Source organism: Chiloscyllium plagiosum, unplaced genomic scaffold, assembly GCF_037043375.1.
Source record: "Chiloscyllium plagiosum isolate Xiang-an unplaced genomic scaffold, Cpla_swu_hap1 HiC_scaffold_15, whole genome shotgun sequence".
Taxonomy (NCBI): Eukaryota; Metazoa; Chordata; class Chondrichthyes; order Orectolobiformes; family Hemiscylliidae; genus Chiloscyllium; species Chiloscyllium plagiosum.
Genome location: NW_028270153.1, coordinates 36338161 through 36357854, shown reverse-complemented (window position 1 = coordinate 36357854; position 19694 = coordinate 36338161). Strand labels below are relative to the sequence as shown.

At 38.7% G+C, this 19694-nt stretch overlaps 1 protein-coding gene across 4 annotated transcripts in view; it reads right to left on the bottom strand.

The window, feature by feature from the left end:
• Positions 1 to 19694, bottom strand: part of LOC122560121 (collagen alpha-1(XIV) chain-like) — a 188439-nt gene that overhangs the window by 83227 nt on the left and 85518 nt on the right. For all 4 annotated transcript variants that reach the window (XM_043710374.2, XM_043710377.2, XM_043710375.2 and 1 more), the window contains exons 16-23: positions 19517 to 19646; positions 19268 to 19407; positions 15979 to 16111; positions 13817 to 13959; positions 8861 to 8987; positions 6496 to 6618; positions 4697 to 4840; positions 1931 to 2047 (exon numbers count right to left, since the gene is read on the bottom strand). In XM_043710374.2, the coding sequence (XP_043566309.2) occupies positions 1931 to 2047; positions 4697 to 4840; positions 6496 to 6618; positions 8861 to 8987; positions 13817 to 13959; positions 15979 to 16111; positions 19268 to 19407; positions 19517 to 19646 (1057 nt within the window). The remainder of the gene's footprint in view (positions 1 to 1930; positions 2048 to 4696; positions 4841 to 6495; positions 6619 to 8860; positions 8988 to 13816; positions 13960 to 15978; positions 16112 to 19267; positions 19408 to 19516; positions 19647 to 19694) is intronic.

Genomic DNA, 19694 nt, shown 5'->3' with positions numbered 1-19694 from the left:
GTCCATCAAGGAAAGGGAGATATCTGAGATGGTCCAGGTCGGAGTGGAAGGTGTTCCTGAAGTTGATGAAGTGTTCAGCCTCTTTGTGGGAGCACAAGGTGACACCGATGCAGTCATCAGCGTAGCGGAGGAAGAGGTGGGGAATACTGCTGGGGCTCATCCAGGTGCACATGGCTACCACTTTGGTCTGGAGGGAGTGGGAGGATTCGAAGGAGAAATTGTTGAGGGTGAGGACCAGTTCAGCCAATCGGATGAGGGTGTCAGTGGAAGGGTACTGGTTGGGTCGGCAGGAGAGGAAGAAATGGAGGGCTTTGAGGCTTTTCTCGTGGCAGATATGTACAGGGACTGGGTGTCCATGGTGAAGATGAGGCGTTGGGAACCAGGGAAATGAAAGTTATGGAAGAGATAAAGGGCGTGGCTGGTGTCCCGAACGTATCTGGGGAGATCCTGGACCAAGGGGGATAGGACCTTGTCAAGCTATGCAGAGATAAGTTTGGTGGAACAGGAGCATGCTGAGATGATGGGTCAACCGGGGCAGTCAGGTTTATGAATTTTGGGTAGGAGGTTAAACCGGGTGGTGTGGGGTTCCCAGACTCTGAGGTTGGAGGTTGTTGCTGGGAGATCCACATACGTTGTGGATGGTCTGGGAGATAACAGTTTGGTGATGGGAAGTGAGGTTATGGTTGTGAGGGCAGTAAGAGGAGGTGTCTGCGAGTTGGCGCCTGGTTTCAGCAGTGTAGATGTAGGTGTGCCAAACTATCACTGCACCCCCTGGAAGAACGTGTTGTCACAACCACCTGATGAAGGAGCAGCGCTTCGAAAGCTAGTGCTTTCAAATAAACCTGCTGTACTATAACCGGATATTGTGTGATTTTTAACTTTGAGGAGAAAGTGAGGACTGCAGATGCTGGAGATCAGAGCTGAAAATGTGTTGCTGGAAAAGCGCAGGTCAGGCAGCATCCAAGGAACAGGAGAATCGACGTTTCGGGCATAAGCCCTTCTTCAGGAATGAGGAAAGTTGTCCAGCAGGCTAAGATAAAAGGTAGGGAGGAGGGACTTGGGGGAGGGGCATTGGAAATGCGATAGGTGGAGGGAGGTCAAGGTGAGGGTGATAAGCCGGAGTGGGGTGGGGGCGGAGAGGTCAGGAAGATGATTGCAGGTTTCCTCATTCCTGAAGAAGGGCTTATGCCCGAAACGTCGATTCTCCTGTTCCTTGGATGCTGCCTGACCTGCTGCGCTTTTCCAGCAACACATTTTCAGCTCTGATTTTTAACTTTGTCCATCCCAGTCCAACACTGACTCCTCCACATCATGTTGAGCAACAAGACATTGGTGAGACCACACAAAGCGTACTGAGTACAATTCTGGTCACCCTGCTATAGGAAGGATGTTATTAAATTGGAAAGGGTGCAGAAAAGGTTTAGAAGATTGCTATCAAAAGTAGAGCATTTGAGTAATAAGGAGAAGCTAGATAGGCTTGGACATTTTGTCTAGAGCATAGGAGGCTGACGGGTAGGAGACAACATTTTCACACAGAGGATGGTGTGTATTTAGAACAAACTGTCAGAGGAAGTGGTAGAGGCAGGCACAATTACACATTTAAAAGACATTTGGACAGGTACCTGAATAGGAAAGATTGAGAGAGATATGGGTAAAATGCAGGCAAATGGAACTAGTTCAGTGTGGGGAAACCTGGTCAGCACGAATGAATTGGACCAAAGGGTCTGCTTCCATACTGTATGACTCCATGACTCAAAATCTTTGTGAACAAATGAAGCAAGTGCTACCACTTTCAAAGGTGTGTCTATATTTATAAGAAAAACAGTTAATGAGGCAAAGGAACTTGCTTGAAAAAAATTCTAAACAGTAAAAAATGTTAATTACAAGCTTCAGGTTAAATACATCCAGTGAATTCTCTGAGCAAATGTACCTTTCATGGACTCTAAGACAATCCTGAAAGTTGAGGATTGAGGGTGTCCTTCCCACTTAGCACACATGCTGGTCAACTGGACCTGATATGTATGAAGATCAGTTACATTCAAGTACACTGCAAAACAAAACAACCGCTTTAGGTCATGAGAGATTAGCAAAATATTATAACAGCCCTTAAAGAATAAATAGTTAGAATGGACAGTGCTGCTTCCAATGCTGGATGGTAGTATTCTGAAAAATGTGTGAGAAATGGAATTAGTTGAATTGTAATTGTTGTTTATGTTAGGCTTCCAGCAATATTAATAAATAATTTTATAAATTATTGTATAATTTTTATAGTTTATTATATAATTTTACCTCAGCTCTCACATTGCCATGATCCCAAATTCAGTTCAATTCAAGAATCACCTTTGTTCTTGCTTCTGACTCCCATACTTCCCACTCCCTAGACTCCTACCCTGAGACACATATGGCAAACATTAACTTTCATTTCCATGGATGATCCTCTCCAGTATTCCAGGGCGTTTTAGCAGCAGCAGACATGATCTCCACCAACGTGCTGCTGAATTGTGGATTGACCAGCCTCTGGCCAGCAGCTACTCATACAGGTCAAAAGCCTGCTAGCATCCACTTACCTGCCTGATTGCCAGAAAATCTAGCAGCATTTCACATCATGATGCAGTATGCATTTTCCTCCTCTGCTCCCTGCTACTTTCAAACTTTACTAGCTCTGCCTCTCCTGAACTTTCTCCTTAGCTTTAAGCCACAAAGTTGAAATAATTTAATGCAATTGAGTGAGAGACTTATGGCTGAAGTTATTGAAGCAACTGAATACATTCAAATAAACCTGCAACAAGTTCTCAAACTCCAGTATGATATAATGAATGCAAAACAAAATCTAAATAGCTGAAACAAAAGATAAAAGCAAATTACTGCGGGTACTGGAATCTGAAACCAAAAGAGAAAATGCTGGAAAATCTCAGCAGGTCTGGCAGCATCTGTAAGGAGAGAAAAGAGCTGACGTTGAGTCTAACTGACCCTTTGACTGTATGACTCCAGACCTGCTGAGATTTTCCAGCATTTTCTCTTTCAGCTGAAACAAAAGGACTCTTTCTGCAGGAGATAATCACAATCTATTCCAAGTCAGTTCTGCCTTTGGCACTTGATGACAGTCCAACTTCTGAGTGGAATTGCTTTCACTTCAAATTCATTAGGATATTTGAAAGACAATTTTAACTTTGAATGGTTGGCAGATAAAATCGCTAATGGGAGTCAATATCATGGTGTTCTTGAACTTCTACGAGGGTTTACATTTTAACCTGTTTTTCTGATCAACAAACAATGTACCCCCTGTAAACTGATGGAATTCGTCTTGAGAGCTCAATTGCTAATTTAACCAAAAGCTTGTAGGAGAAGCTCTCTCATTAGACCAACATAGTGGGAAGATGAGTCAATACGAGAAGAAACTTAAAGTTTGAGATTTTATGTATTTTTGATTTCTTTGTAGAGTTAGAAGTAAACATGCTTAGAAAGCCCTCACAAAAGCCCTACCCCTAACCCTACCAAAACCACCTGATGAAGAGGCAGCGCCTCAAAAGCTAGTGCTTCCAAACAAAGCTGTTGGACTATAACATGGTGTCGTGTGATTTTTAACTCACAAAAAAGTTTAGCACATCCTCGCTCCCCAAATATATTTACCCCCTGAATTTCTTTCCGACATTTCTTGTCAGTTTTGGCCGCAGGGCTGAGTTTAAAATCTACTTACACAATCCCATAGTCAGGATAACTTGTTGATTGCCTCAGCTTTCTCATACACAACTGCCATTCACATTAATGTCAGGAATTTAGATTTCTTTGTCTTGCTCATTCACACACAGTCAAAATTAAACTAAAATCTTTACCTCTATGTTCTTTGAAGATATATAAACAGTGGTATTCATAACATTTTGTAGCGACGGAAACTTGCTCCAATCAACAGAGCTGATGGAATAGATTGGTGGGCCCTGGGTAATTACTTGTAATACCCATATTCAGATAACACAGTAAATTCAGTTGATGACAGCTGACATCACAATATTCCCCTTAGAATTTCTGTTACATTAATAAAGTCACAAAGATATCAGGAGAACTCTTCATGTTTCAAGCAGCACAGTAGGATCTTTAATTTTCATCTCATAGGCAGAGGTATTAGTTTAACACCTCAGTTTTGACAATGCAATATTCCTTTAGTATCCACTGATCCAAAACATTTGCAGGAGATGTCAATTTTGTTTGAAACCAATGGTTTAGGCGTCTAACCTTTTAGGTAGTTGTTAAAGATCCCATAGCACTATTTTGAAGAAGAACAGATGGGTTAACACCTAGCATTCCATCCAATATTCATCCCAAAAAACCAACATGAGACATCCATCAAAATTTTCTCATCAATATTATATTTTGGTTTCTGGGACATGCTGTGTGCTAATTTGTTTCCATATTTCCGACATCATAACAGTAATTATACTCCATTGGCTGGGAAACGTTTGAGCTGTCCAATGGTCATGAAAGGCGTGAAATAAATGCAAGTTGTCCTTTGATCTTCCAGCCTAGATTATATGCTCAATCACTGGAGCCATGACTGATCCCTCAACCTTCTAGCTCAGAAGCAGGAATGTTATCAATTGAACGGATTTATTGATAATAGAATATAAACTTTCTGATAATTATGAATTTGTCATTTCTTCCTGCCTATCAAGAGCCCTGTAGGCAAGCCATAGGAACTTACAAGTTGTAGCTTTTCCTGTAACAGTTGTGCTGTTGCCATTTGGATAGACTGCAAATACTTCAACATTATATTCTAGGCCAGGCTGCAGATTCTTAATTACTATTGAATCTGCATCCTCTCCTGTCATCACTTCCATGGTTTGATCTGTAAACAAAAGAAACACTATAATTCTCCTCATCTACAATATATCGAACAAAGCAACACTAAAGAATGAGTTAAAGAAATTGGCAGCTAAAGCCATATTGATTACTAAAGATGACACCAAAGCTTAATTCTGAACAATAAAAGATGAGACAACAAAGATCTGATAGCAAGCACAATAACAGTTAAGACTCAGAGTAGCCTTGTGTTTTGAAATCAAAGTGCTCTGATAGTTCAGATGGATGATCTTCAAGCATGTTCCTTTTTTAAAGGAGCTATTATTTAACCACATAAAATATTTCCATCTGCAACTGAAGTAAATAGTCAGGGAAGTGACTATTCATAGTGATTACTGTAGCCCCAGCAAATCGGATTTAGATTTTCACATGCACAGCTTATTAATAAGCTAATTCACATGATTAAAAAATATAATTAAAATTGCAAATAGAATAATATCCTTTATCCCACTGGAGCTGGGATAAGACATGTTTCAGTTGTGTGGAGCCTTGATTAGATCACATCTGGAGTACTGCATTCATTTTTCTCCACCATATGTCTGGCAGTACATACTGGTCATCAGTAGTTTACATTTCAGATTCAGCAGAATAAAACCACAGTTAAACTCTGAGGACAAATTATATAAACTTGACTTTGTTCTTTTGATGAGTCATCTAATCTAACATATTGATGAGTCATCTAATCTAAACAATTGGGAGAATACAAAACAAGGTGGCAGAGTAACAAATTTAAAACTACAGTTTTTTTTATTCATTCACTAGATCTGGGCATCACTAGCTAGGCCAGCATTTATTGCCCAGAGGGCAGTTAAAAATCAATCATGTTGCTGTGGGTCTGGAGTCACGTGTAAGCCATACCACATAAAGATGGCAGTTTCCTTCCTTGAATAACATTAGTGAACAAGGATGGGTTTTCCCTCCAATCAGCATGGTTTCATGGTCATTATTAGATTCCTAATTTCAGACTTTCGCTAAAAATTGGACTCAAATCCCACTATCTGCAATGGTAGGATTCAAACTCAGGTCCAAAAACATTATCTAGGCTTCTGGACTACTCGGCTAGCGATAATGCCACTCGGCCATTCCCTCCCACTAAAGCTACCATTCAGGAATGCATCAAAAAGCAAACTGGGGTAATAGAAATCTGGAATTGTCTCATTTTAAAAAAAAACTGAATGATGAGTCAATTGAATCAGATAATTTTTTTCAGCAAAAGCCTCCAGGGTGTCTCGTTTTGAAGAAAAATCCCATTCAATTTGAAACATTTATTTTCTTCTTTCTCTTTCTTTCAAGCTGTTGCATTTTCCCAATACTCCAGCATTTCCAGTACTTTGTTTTAATTAAAAATATGAAGTGTTATGGATCACATGGCAGGTTTATGAGGTTGAGGTACAGATTTTGCACTGCACGTTTTTCATCCCCTTATTTTCTGTCAACCCCTTTATGAATAAAAGATGTTGAAAAGTGAAACTAGTCTAAACAATTTATATTAAAAGTAATTTCACATGACTCTTTTTCATAAGTTCAAGTAGGCATCACATGCAAAGTGAACTTCCATTCACAATCCTAACCCTGTATTCAAGGTGAAATCCTAACTCCGGAGGGAACCCTTCCACAAAATTAAGGTAAATCTTCACTTACCAGGAGCTGCCTGATAAATCACAGCATATCCTAGTGGTTGTGTGTCAGCTTTATCCCACATAACTCGGAAATGATTGTACCAAACTTCTGAGATACGCAGGTTAGTTGGTGGATTAAATGGTACTGCAGGGATAGAAATTAATATAGTATGAAATGGTGTATATAATTGCTAATGAAATAAAACTACACAATAATCATATACATAAAAGGAAAGCTTTTGCATTTGATATCATAGGGCCTTAATTGGTAATTTTGTACTCAAACTTCCTTGTATTTGCTTTCCTTCAAGAACTAACCTTCTCTCCTAGGATAACATATTTCCATACCAGACTGATGCCACATTTTCATCGTGCCAATTTCTGTCTACTTGAATGTTAATGGCTTTAATATGAACACTGCATTCTTGGAACCTTTATATTAATAAACATTTGCACAGAATGTTTTTAGAGACCTTTAACATTTAAACAAATGGCATTATTTGCTAAAAGGGATTTGCTGGTTTCACTTGTTCTGAGGTCAGTGGAAATTTAAGTTTGGAATTTGACTGTGGGACACCAGTAGATGCGTCACAAATGCACCTCTCTACTATTCCCATTCTTGATCTGGTAAAAACAAATGAATACTCTTGAGCCTGCATGGTTTAAGCAAGCAAAGTTTTATTTGATACAAAGGATAATCTCATCTTGGTTATCCAAAGTAGTTTTCAAAAGCAGAGTTTTCAGCACACATTCAAAACCAGAAAGGCCCTGTAATGTCAACCGTCAGCTTTTGGTCTGCTCACTTCTGTAATAATTCAACCGTGTTTACTGGATTATGCTCTTCCCTTATCTTTTTGTTCTGTATAGCAATGAATAATATGCTTACACAGGCTGATATTGTTACAAAATGGAAGAAATCAAGCATAGCTACAAAAACAGAAATTGCTGAAGAAGCTCAGAAGCTCCCAACCTGAAACATTAATTCTTGTTTTTCTCCACATATCCTGATAGATTTGTTGAGTTTCTCTAGTAATTTCTGTTTTTGTTACACATTTTCAGTATCCATAGTTCTTGGTTTTGTTTAAGCATAGCCACAGCACTTATTTCAAAGCATGTTTTAATTTAAATCTAGTATTAAATCCCTTGTCCCTTCACAGGACTAATTTATTAAAAGTAGATGCATGAATATTTTTGAAGAAAGTGATTTAGGTCAACTCTGTCAGGTGTTCCTATGTTAGTATGTCACAAATTATCCTTATTGTATGAAACTTAGAAACCTAACCTTATTTACTATTTTGATTTCTGCCTTATCAAATAACAAATAGCATTCAGATAAAATGTAGAAATGTGAGCAGAACATTAAACAGACGAATACTAAAAATCAGCATGGAAATATGTGCACATTTTATGACAATGTGATTGTTTTGGAATCAGCCAAAGAAATCTGAAAAGAGCAGAGTTGTGGATTTAACAAAACGCAATGAAAAGTAGAAACTGTATCTTTGTGAACTATTTCCAGAAATATGGCTCTTAAACTGCTTGTCTTGTTCACCAATTATGAAAGGAATGACTGCAGCTTCCCATACCTTGCATAGCATAATACATAATTTACTGTGTTCTTGTTCATTGTGAAACATTGGATAGAATCTAACGTACTATTCTATTGGGCATTTGGTGGTTATTAATCAGATGGGAGGATGGTGGCAGGGAGCACTCCACATCCTGTCTCCAGAGCCTGTAGTAGAATGCTCAGCAGAAGGCCTTCCCATCTCATCACCAATTTAGGCCCTTAGGACAGTTAAAGATTACTTAAGTGGCTAATCTTGTCACTGCTGGTATTAATTGGCAATAAGTCTCACCATGTTAAGTAACACAACCTAACCTGGGACGTGTGTGTCTGTGTCTGTGTGTGTGTGTGCGCGTGCATGTGCATGTGCATGCAAGTGGGTGGGGTGTCCTTCATTCAAAGGCAATCAACACTGGAGAGTTGGAGAGGGGCTACGGAGAGGACTCTTCGTGCAGAAGTACTCTTCCCCCATCCCTCACCCCACAACCACAATTCCTCCCAGTCACTCATCTGTGGCCTGCAATCTAAGGGTGGTGCTAGCCTCAGAAATGAGTTGTACCAGTAGCAGTATCTGCTACCCAGTGACACTGCAACTCAATAGAATTTTGGCTCTTTAATCTTGGGCAAGACACACTGCTTCCCTAGTCAGTACCTGAGCAGCTCTTAACTTAGCATGCCTTCCTTGAAAGAGGCGATGCGGGACTTTCATCAGCTCTCCAGCTGATGGACTAGAACCCCAATGCCCCCATTAATAACCATTCAGTGTGTCCAAAATGGTGAGAAAGCTGACAAACTGCAAATTAACATCAATTATACTTACAGGTTTTGCCCTCTCTGGATATACTGGCGTCATCACCTGAAGTATAGACGGCAGTGACTGTGACCTCATACACAGTGTCTGCAGTTAGTGGCTGTATTATGATGCTGTTTCTCTTAACAGGTACGATCTGAAAAATTACGAAATTTTCACTTAACTAATGCTCAAGTTTTGATCATTTAGAAAGCTGTATAAAATGAAATCGAATCCTCTCCCTTTGTTTGTGTGTGTTAATTGCTGTTGAAAACTATTAAGCAGCTTTATAATGATTATGGTGTTCCAGTAATACATAGCTCATGATGTACTCAGTGTGAAAGTTAGAATTCAATTGTCAATTCAATTGAAATGTCTCAGCAGATAAAAAACAATCGCTGGACTTTCTGATAGCAACCATGTAGTTAAACTAAAGAAAAGTGAGACATGTTATTTTTAAATTAGATTTAAATCTGTATTTAAAACTCATGAGATTAGATTTTAATTTCAGGCAAATCGACCTGACTTTTAAGTGAGAATTCTTAATAGTGAACCTGAAGAGCATTTGCTTCTTTTGTGTGCATAAAATATTCAAGTCCATTCATATATAAGGAGCAACAGGGTAACTAGAGAAAGGGTTGGCCCATTTAAGGACAAAGGAGGAAAGTCATGCATGGAGTCAGAGAAAACGGATGAGATTCTTAATGAATACTTTTTATCAGTATTCACCGAGGAGAATGTTGAGATTAGGGCTAGATGTTTGATTATTCTAAGTCAGGTTGGCATAAGGAGGGAGGAAGTATTGTGTATTCTAAAAGGCATTAAGGTGGACAAGTCCCAGGTCTGGATCGGATCTATCCCAGGCTACTGAAGGAAGTGAGATAGGAAATAGCTGGGGCCTTAACAGATATCTTTGCAGCATCCTTGAACATAGGTGAGGTCCCGGAGGACTAGAGAATTGCTAAAGTTGTCCCCTTGTTTAAGGAGGGTAATTATAGACTGGTGAGTCTGACGTCAGTGGTAGGGAAGCTGCTGGAGAAGATACTGAAGGATAGGACCTATTTATATTTGGAAGAAAATGGGCTTATCAGTGATAGGCAACATGGTTTTGTGCAGGGAAGGTCATGTCTTACCTACTTAATAGAATTCTTTGAGGAAGTGACAAAGCTGATTGCTGAGGGAAGGACTGCAGGTGTCATATACATGAACTTCAGTAAGGCATTTGATAAGGTTCCTATCGTAGGCTGATGGAGAAAACAAAATCGCATGGAGTCCAGGGTGTACTAGCTAAATGGATAGAGAACTGGCTGGGCAGCAGGAGACAGAGTGTTGTAGTGGAAGGGAGTTTCTTAAAATGGAGAACTGTGACCAATGGTGTTTTACAGGGATCCGTGTTGGGACCACTGTTGTTTGTGATATACTTAAATGATCTGGATGAAGGTCCAGGTGGTCTGATTAGCAAGTTTGCAATGACACCAAGATTGATGGAGTAGCAGATTGTGAAGGGGACTTCCAGAGAATGCAGCTGAATATAGATAGATTGGAGAGTTGGGCAGAGAAATGGCAGATGAATTTCAATCCGGCAAATGCGCGGTGATACATTTTGGAAGATCCAATTAAAGAGTGAACAAATAGGAAATGGAAATATCCTGGAAAAATTGACTACAGAGAGATCTGGGTGTTGAAGTCTATTATACCCTGAAGGTGGCAAAGCAGGTCGATAGAGTGGTCAAGAAGGAAAATGGCATGCTTTTCTTCATCAGACAGGGTATTGAGTACAAGAGTTTGCAGGTCATGTTACAGTTGTATAGGACTTTGGTTCGGCCACATTTAGAATACTGTTATCAGCCCCAAATTCTAAAAAAAAAAGAATATTGTAGCAAAATGATAATGTTATTGGACTTGTAATCCAGCAGTTTGAATTAATGATCTGGAGACATAAGATCATATTCCACCCTGGGAGCTGGGGAATTTAAATTCAGTTGCCGAAATAAATGTTACAACCTGATCTCAGTCGAGGCTCCTCAAACTACCACTATTCTAGGTGTGTGCTACCCTCAATTGTCAATTCCCAGCTGAGGAGGGGTGAGCTCCTGACCCTTCCTTTTAACCCCTCCCCTTAATTGGTCAGGGCAAGGTTAATTTACAAAGATTCTCTCCTTTATGGATACTTTTCTGCTGGACCAAATGCATGCAAGTATCTGAAGTCTGTAAGCCAAGTGGAAATGGAATGGGTGGTTACTTTATTCAGCCAGGTAGACATGCTGTTCTATAGTTCTGATGATGAATCAGCAAGGGTGGACTATCCCCATCATTACTTTCTACTTGGTCACCACTATTCTTACCTACAGAATGTCTCATAAAATCCAGCCCTATCTTTAAAAACAAAATATCCCTTAGTGAGTAATCCATAGGAGCTCTACGAGAATACTTTTTTTAAAAAAACATATTGTTTTGTTTTTTTAATAATGCCAGTATGAATAGAAAACCGTAAGGTGATGGTCTAACAAGGAACAATTCAACTGAAACAGTTTATCATTCTTCTCACATGAATATTTGTTTCAGAATATACAACTAACGATTGCCATGAAACCAAATCTGCTTCTCTGATGTCCTGTAGGGAAGGAAATCTGCCATCATTACCTGATCTGGCCAACAAGTAACTCCAGACTGACTCTCAACTACCTTCTGGAAAATTAAAGATAAACAATACACGCTTGCCCATTGATTGACACTGGCATCCCATGAGCAAATAAAATAAAGAACAAGCGGAAGTTGGGTTCATGGCACGAACACCTGAAGGAGTTTTATTTTTTCCTTCATGACATTAAGCATTATTCAGTTGGTTTGGAGAAAGGGAAATTTGGTTGAACAAACTGAATCCATCTGATGTGCTTTTCTTTGAAAATAATGACAGGAAAACAAAATGTTTTCCATTGCAGACATGTGGTCTTCCATTCTAATTGCCTGACACATAGCTGTGAGCTTTTGAAAAATATTAATAGATGTCTCTCTTGCTTCACCCATACACAACAAATCTCATCTTTAAATATTTGCATGACAAAAGATGACTGCTTCCAGCAGCAGCTCATTTATCTCTATTGATCTTGTCAATGACTACAAACCCTCAGTGATAACATTCTCATATATGATGAATTATATTTCCTGCATGCCTATCTATATCTTGGAAAATGAAACCTCACCTTGAACAAAGGCAAGAGCCAGTTCAATGAAATGTGTTCAGTGGTGAATAGCTATCACCTCATTCACAGAAAGTTAAACTCATTGTAGACACAAATCCCAACAAATGTGCAGAGTTGGCTAAGATTCATTTTCTGCTGAAATTGTTCATCCCTGATCTCTCGATAGAATCTGACCACCTAAATGACCTAACAAGTGAGGCCACTTTGTGAGACAAAAGCAGACAAGTCAGTTTTACAGTTTACCTTTGTAGCCTTGCTGACCCTATCTCTCTCCTCTGCTTTTCCCTTTCCCAGCCTCTGCTGCTTAGAATCAAAATCCCCAACATGACAAGAGCTACAATTCAAGAACCACAGGCCAACTCCTGCTGATGCCGTAATTATGATCTCTCAATAGTGTCTGGATTCCTTATCCCCTCCTCATACTGCCAGTGATACTAGGAAAGTGATACCCCATCCAGTGCCCAAGGATGTACAGACAATGCTCTCCTCAGCCTGAATGCTACCTGTGTGCTTACATCTGTGCCCCTCACAGCCATGTTCCTTTTTATGGATCCACCTAATATCATTGTGCAGCCATGACTGGCTCCTCACTGTGCACGTGCTTCTATGATCTGGTCTCTGACCCAGCACGGCAAAATCTCAAACTGCTTTTTACAGGTTGGCAATGAGCTTACTAACTGGATGAATTAGCCTCATTGGAAATGGAGAGAATTTTCAAGGCTTGCTTTCTTCTCAGCTGAGCAAAACAGTTCACAGCAGGAAGAGACATTCCACTGGCAATGCTACCTTTAGCTTCTACTGTCCTCCATTCACTCACCCATCAGGGCTGTTGTGGAATCAGAAAGATGGAAAGGGAGACAGACACAGAAATACAAATAGAAAAGTTCACAGACCTGATATACTAATACAGAAGCATAGATGTTTTTGAGTGAGGAAGACTTTAAAAACTATTAGTTGGAGAGAAGGAAACCACATTCTGATGGATGGAGATAAATAAAATTCATCGTGATGAGGAAGGGGAAAGAATGAGAATGAGAAATCCTGTTAGAAACTGTGGGGAAAACAATTCCTTTGGGAGTGGAAACAGTGAACATATTTCGTAGGAAAGAGAAAGGTTAGGTGAATTGGCCATGCTAAATTGCCCGTAGTGTTAGGTAAGGAGTAAATGTAGGGGTATGGGTGGGTTGCGCTTCGGCGGGTCGGTGTGAACTTGTTGGGCCGAAGGGCCTGTTTCCACACTGTAATCTAATCTAATCTAATCTAAAAAAAAAGACAAAAGATAGAAGGTAAATGATAAGGGAAAGAAAGATAGTGAAAGAGATAAGCAAAGAAAAGTGTAAAAGATGGGCTGCACTGTTGACTATAGTTTGTGATAGGAAAGTGATGGACATTTGCTTAGAGTTTAGAGGGTTCATGTTACAGAAAGGGTTAACGTCTGATGAAGTAAATGGGATGAAATGACAATTCACTAATATAGTATTCAAAAGGAATCAAATTACGTATTGGGAAAATGTACGTAAAAATATTAGTCAGTTCCTTTAAGAGGTTCACCTTCATATTTTATGGCAAGGCGGAGGCATGAATAGCAATAATTAATTTGTTGATAGATAAATACTACAAGTATCCTGTCCTTAGTTTGAATTTAACATTTTTTAATCTCAGCAAAACTAATTTTAAAATAATTTCAAGTAATATGGTGATAATGTTCTGAGACAGAACAGAAATTGACAGAAATCTACTAGACAAAAATTGCATCATGATGTAAAAAGTAAATGTAACTCACCATTTCCCTAGCATGGCCACCTTTGACATCCATATATGATATCTTGTAATGTTGAACATTTGCACTTGGATGACTCCAGCTGATTTGGAGACTGGTCGGTGTCTTGGTTTCTATGAGAAGGTTTGATGGTGGATCTCTGGAAACTAAAACAACAAGCAACACAGAGCAACAAATTAAATTCAATTGAAAAATTGAGGGCAAACTGTGCATTATTCTAAATTATCTTATGTTCATTTTTCTCCCAAATTTCATGGAGCTGATTTCATAGATGAAAGTGTAGTCAACTGAGCAAGATAGACGAAAGAACAATGTCCAGCAAAAATCTCTACAACATTCCATTCTTATGTAAAATTCACATTTATAATTTTTACAATGTCCAAGATATGGTTTATGATGAAGTCAACATTCCACTGAAGGTAATGATCATAAATTATGCACACTTTCAGCAATGATTAGGAGATCAGCTCTCTTGGTTACTAACTTGTACTCATTCCATTATCTGAGGACAATAATACAGAAACTGCAAAACTATTTAGGAAGAGAAAAAAAGTCTATAATCTATTGTTTTCTGCATTATTTTCAATCCACTCTAAAGTGACATGTTCAAATCAATTTTTTTGTAGAAAATCAAATCAATACAAATCATTAGCACCATCATCATCAGTCCTTAGAGCTAGAGCACTCTTCGTAGCACATTCAAAGATAAAACAAAAGCAACTTTATATTAGCCAAGCAAATTCTAAAATCTGAACTTCACTTCTGTGATCTTTAGAACATATTTCAGAAATTAATAGGTTCAGCACGAGGTATTAGCAAATTTAAACCTATGCCTTCTATCACCTCTAAAATCCATAAGGGGTGTGAGGCAACACCAATGTGTTAGCAAAAGTATAAAATTCAGAAATCTGATGACAGATTTGAGGATTCTAATTTTTCTTTAAAAGGACTATGCTTGGATCTGTTAGAATATTTTTAAACTACAATCAGTTCACGCTATAACACATGTTTCTTCAATGCCAATTGATGTTTATGCAATTGAAGAATTTAGATCATTATTTGTAGAATGCGAACTTTCCTTACCTGCATTTGCTATAACGTGATTCCAGCCCCATTAGTTTAAATGATATAGCTATTGCGCGATTTTCTTATAACGTGAGATCGCATGAGAACAGAATTATCATGTTATATCAGAACCGACTTTATTTGGGCCAAAATTTTCCAGAGGTTTCAGATTCCCAGTGTAGAGATGAATTGCAGATCACAAGTCCACAGTAGCCATTGTAGATGCAGGCATAATGTGCCCAGGGTTAGCCAAATAAGAAGCCGTGTCTAGAAGCCCACTCCACTTGGGGATGGTGGTCAGTTTTCAGTATCGAGAGTTCCAATCTGGATCTCCACTGGGTTACAGCCATTGGCTATCTTTACATGGTGGCAGCACATAATGGAAGCACATTGTGGAGCAGGGAGGTGGGTGTCATTGAAGCAGAGCAAATAATCAATGCCCATGAAGTGGGGAGATCTGTTGCTTCGCAATAAAGCCCTTTTGTAAATTACCACTGACAAATAAATTCAAACCTCAAATGCATTGCAGTCAGACCTCTCACTACACAACCACTCTGATCCATCCTTGGATTTGTGACACATCATGGGTCCTGTACACCTTTGGGAAAATCTCTTTTGGCCCCAAAAATTGACGATCTGGCTCTGTACCATCTTTATTGGAACACAATAGTTAGCCTTTTGAGTGAATACTTGGAAATGAGTAAACATTGGGGAACCAGTCTGACACATGATTCCAAATATGCTCATGCCTCCAACTCCAAAGCTGCCTCTATTAGCCTGGAAAAATTCAGCTCAAAGAGCCAGGTGTAATTTGTATAGTGCCTTTCACTACCTCAGGCTATCAAAAGCTTTTCGTAGCCAAATATTTTTGTATTAATATCATGTTGGACAAGTGAAGCTAATTATTAGTGAAATGATTGCATAAAATGTTGCCCTGCGTAATGGTTTAAATTATCCAAACAACAACAGATTCTTCTGTAAAGTAATGAGATCCCATGGTAATGATTTTGTGCTGACAGCAACATTTATTTCAATCCAAGCAAATATATGAATGTTTGTGTCAGGCTGTGAACACAATCTCTTTAAAGGTAACCACCTACATGTGTTATAGCGAAGAACAATGGCATTGCTTTTTGCTGTGTCATTGTATAGTGCAGACAGCGATACTTGATATTCGACGTTCTTCTCTAGACCTTGTAACACTGTTGTGTCCATATTTCCTTTGACATCAAGCTGTAAGCAAAGTAACAAGGCAGATAATGAAAGCAGGCTTACCAGCTACATACTGTAAAAAGAAAAGACAGATGAACATTTTCAGTGGGGACGTTTCTCAGGAGTCTTAACTTCAAATGCTGACAGTTCTGTTCTACATTTCTAATATTTTCTTTTTTTTTTAAACTTTGCACTCCTAGCATCTGCTAATTTTTCACTTTTTTCACCGAAGACCCACAAGTTATTGTTGCTTATTAATAAACTTTTAATAATAAATTAGTAAAATCACTGCTTAGTAAAAGATACAAACACAAATTAATATTGATTAGTGACGAAACAATAAACATTTGGCTAAATTATGCAGAACAGTCCAAGATGATGACAACTGTTTTATGTATAATGTAACTGATATAGTGTCATTAAATGCATCTACTATGCTTAATGCATATTGCCTAACTGATTAACTTTACAAGTGCTGAATGATTTATTTTCAATGTCCTTAAAGGGATATTTTCATTTGCTTCTTTGAGCCGGCTCTCAGTGTTGGATGAAATAAAAGAAACTTCCAAAGCAAATTAAGTTGCAGAAAGAAAAGGAAAAAAAACTGAAAAGGTGGAAGGTAGGAGAATATACAATTTTTGGGGGAAAAAAAACCAAAGGAAACAGAAAAATGATTAAATGCCAAGAAAGTATCATTCTTATAGGAACTTGGATAATTTATTTCATATTGCGGTTCATACACTTTTTTTTGAGTTTGGCATTTTCACCCTCACCTTAATATGATGCAGGTTATTTAAATGGGTAAACATTGTTTTCCATGCAAGATGTTAAAGTCTGAAGGTGCTGTGGTGTCCTGGCCAACCACATCTGTGTAAAGTGTTATCAGCTGGACAAGTTTGAGCCCTGAGTAACAGCAAACCAGCAACTACAGATTAGATTAGATTAGATTAGATTAGATTAGATTACAGTGTAGAAACAGGCCCTTCGGCCCAACAAGTCCACACCGACCCGCCGAAGCGAAACCCACCCATACCCCTACATTTACCCCTTACCTAACACCACGGGCAATTTAGTATGGCCAATTCACCTGACCCTGCACATCTTTGGACTGTGGGAGGAAACCGGAGCACGCGGAGGAAACCCACGCAGACACGGGGAGAACGTGCAAACTCCACACAGTCAGTCGCCTGAGGCGGGAATTGAACCCGGGTCTCTGGCGCTGTGAGGCAGCAGTGCTAACCACTGTGCCACCGTGCCGCCCACAAAATAGATAGTTTAACTGATTCAGAGAAAGAGAACATTTAGAAATGAAAGTCTGGAGCAAAATTAACAGGATTTATTGGGGAAAGTCAGCATGGATTTGTTCAAAGCTAATCATGTTCAAACAAATTGATTTCATTTATTAACGCAGAAACATGATGAGGTAATGCATTGATGTGGAGTGAGAGACTTCCAAAAGGCAATTCAGTGTCATGCACCAGGTTTTCCAGCGATGACAAAACTGGTGGAAGAGAAGGTAAGAAGAATACTAAGTTAATTGACAGACTGCCGGAAGGCATACAGTGGGGTACTGTAGAGGCAGTACTATAATCATGCTGTATCTTGTTATAAATTAAAAACTAAGTCTTGAGTGAATATAAATCAAAAAGTTCAGATGGTTCAAAACTTGGAAGTATTGTGAGCTAAGTGGATATATATATATAGAGATGGAATGGGCAGGCATGTGGCTGATGAAATTTAATGCATACAAGTGTGAAGTGATACATTTTTGTACTTTTAAAATGGAGAGATGCTAAGTAAAATAAACAGTCCTAAAGTGGGTGAGGCAACAGAGGGACCTGTGAGCAAACATGTACAAATCACTGAAGAGAACATTGCTAAAAGAGCAGACACAGTGATGGAATTTATAAATCAAGGCACATTGTATGTTTGGCTAGCTCAGTCAGTATAGCAAGTGACTCTTAATCTTAGGGCCATGAGACAAATCCCTGAGCTGGGCACCAATCTTAAGAGGTTCTTTTGGCACAGTGGTTGTGTCCCTACCTATGGGCCAGAAGGTCTATGTTCAAATTCCACCTGCCCGTCCTGTCTGAACAGATTGATCAAAAGTATATCTTTTTGAGAGTACCAAAGCAAGGAAGTTATGATGAAACAAACACTGGTTTGGCTTCAAGTGGAGTACTGTGCTCCACTCTTGTCACCACAGTTTACGAAGAATATAAAAAGCTTTAGAGAGGTTGTAGACAATTTTTATGAAGTTAGATGAGGGACTTCAGGTATATGGATAGACTGGGGAAGCTGACATTGTTCTCCTTACAGGAGTTAAAGTTCAGAAGAGATTTGATAAAAGTATTCAAAATCATTAAGTCTAGACAGAATAGAAAGGAAGAACCGAGGCAGAAAGGCCTAGGTTCAGAGGTTACAGCTTTAAGATGATTGGAAGAAGCAGGAATGGTGACATGAGGAATTTTTCTTTCAGATAGTGAGTGGTTAGGATCTTAAATGCACAGCCTCAGAGTATGGTGGACATTTTTGAAAGGAAATTGGATAAGGACCTAAAGAGAAAAATATGTCAGTCAACAAGGAAATGGAGAATAAGAAAATTATTATTGCAAAGAATCACATGAACTTAACAGGCTCAATAGCTTTCTTCTTTAGCATAACCTTTCAATGATGCTATAAAAGTAGAAACTTCTTGTAACAAATAAATATTGACTTTCTGCCTTTTGTTACGAACTGTTAGAAAGGTAAGTTGCTGATTTGCAGGACATTCACCCAACCCAAAAGCAGATACTCTCATCTTGGGAGGAACTTCAAACAAATGTGTTAATTCTTTATATTTATTATTCCACAGAGTCATTTCACAGCCGCAAACTTTTGCAAGATATTTTGTCATCTACAGAAGCTTCAGGATATCCAAAAATTGGCTTCGTAGAATTCAGCTGCAACCTAGTTGCTACTCATTATGTGCAATACTAAGAATGGCACTATTGGTTTGATCTTTGAGTCAATCACTTGTATCTCTAAAGTTGCTCTTCAATTCAATGACCAACAAAAATGAGACCTTATAACCTATATTATTTAAATGCATTCACAGTTGCACAATGTTAACATATATAATATTTCATAATTACAGACTATATTGACAAAGTATTTGACTGAATATATCACACAGACCTCTTTTAATTTTCCTCCGCTAAGGGGAATCCATTTTATTTTGTACAGAACAACATCGCTGGCAGCGTGTTTCCACATAATCGTTAAATTGGTGCCTAAAAACTCAGTAACTTTCAGATCTGATGGAGGTGGAACCTTGACTGAGATCAAAAACACTTTGAATATTATTTCTATTCAAACAGAACATGTTCTTTTTAAATCAAACAAACAAAATTATAAGCAATGAATGTCCAATATGAAAATACATACTTGTTTCTCCAGTAATGGTAACAGGCAAAGAGGTCCCAGTGTCATAAATAGAAAGTACAGTGATTACATATTTTGTCAATGAAGTTAGGTTTTTCAATAGTACGTTTTCAACATCCCCAGCAACTTCAACCTGGAATAAAAAGAAGTCAAAATTGAATACCCAACTACAAAGATTGCA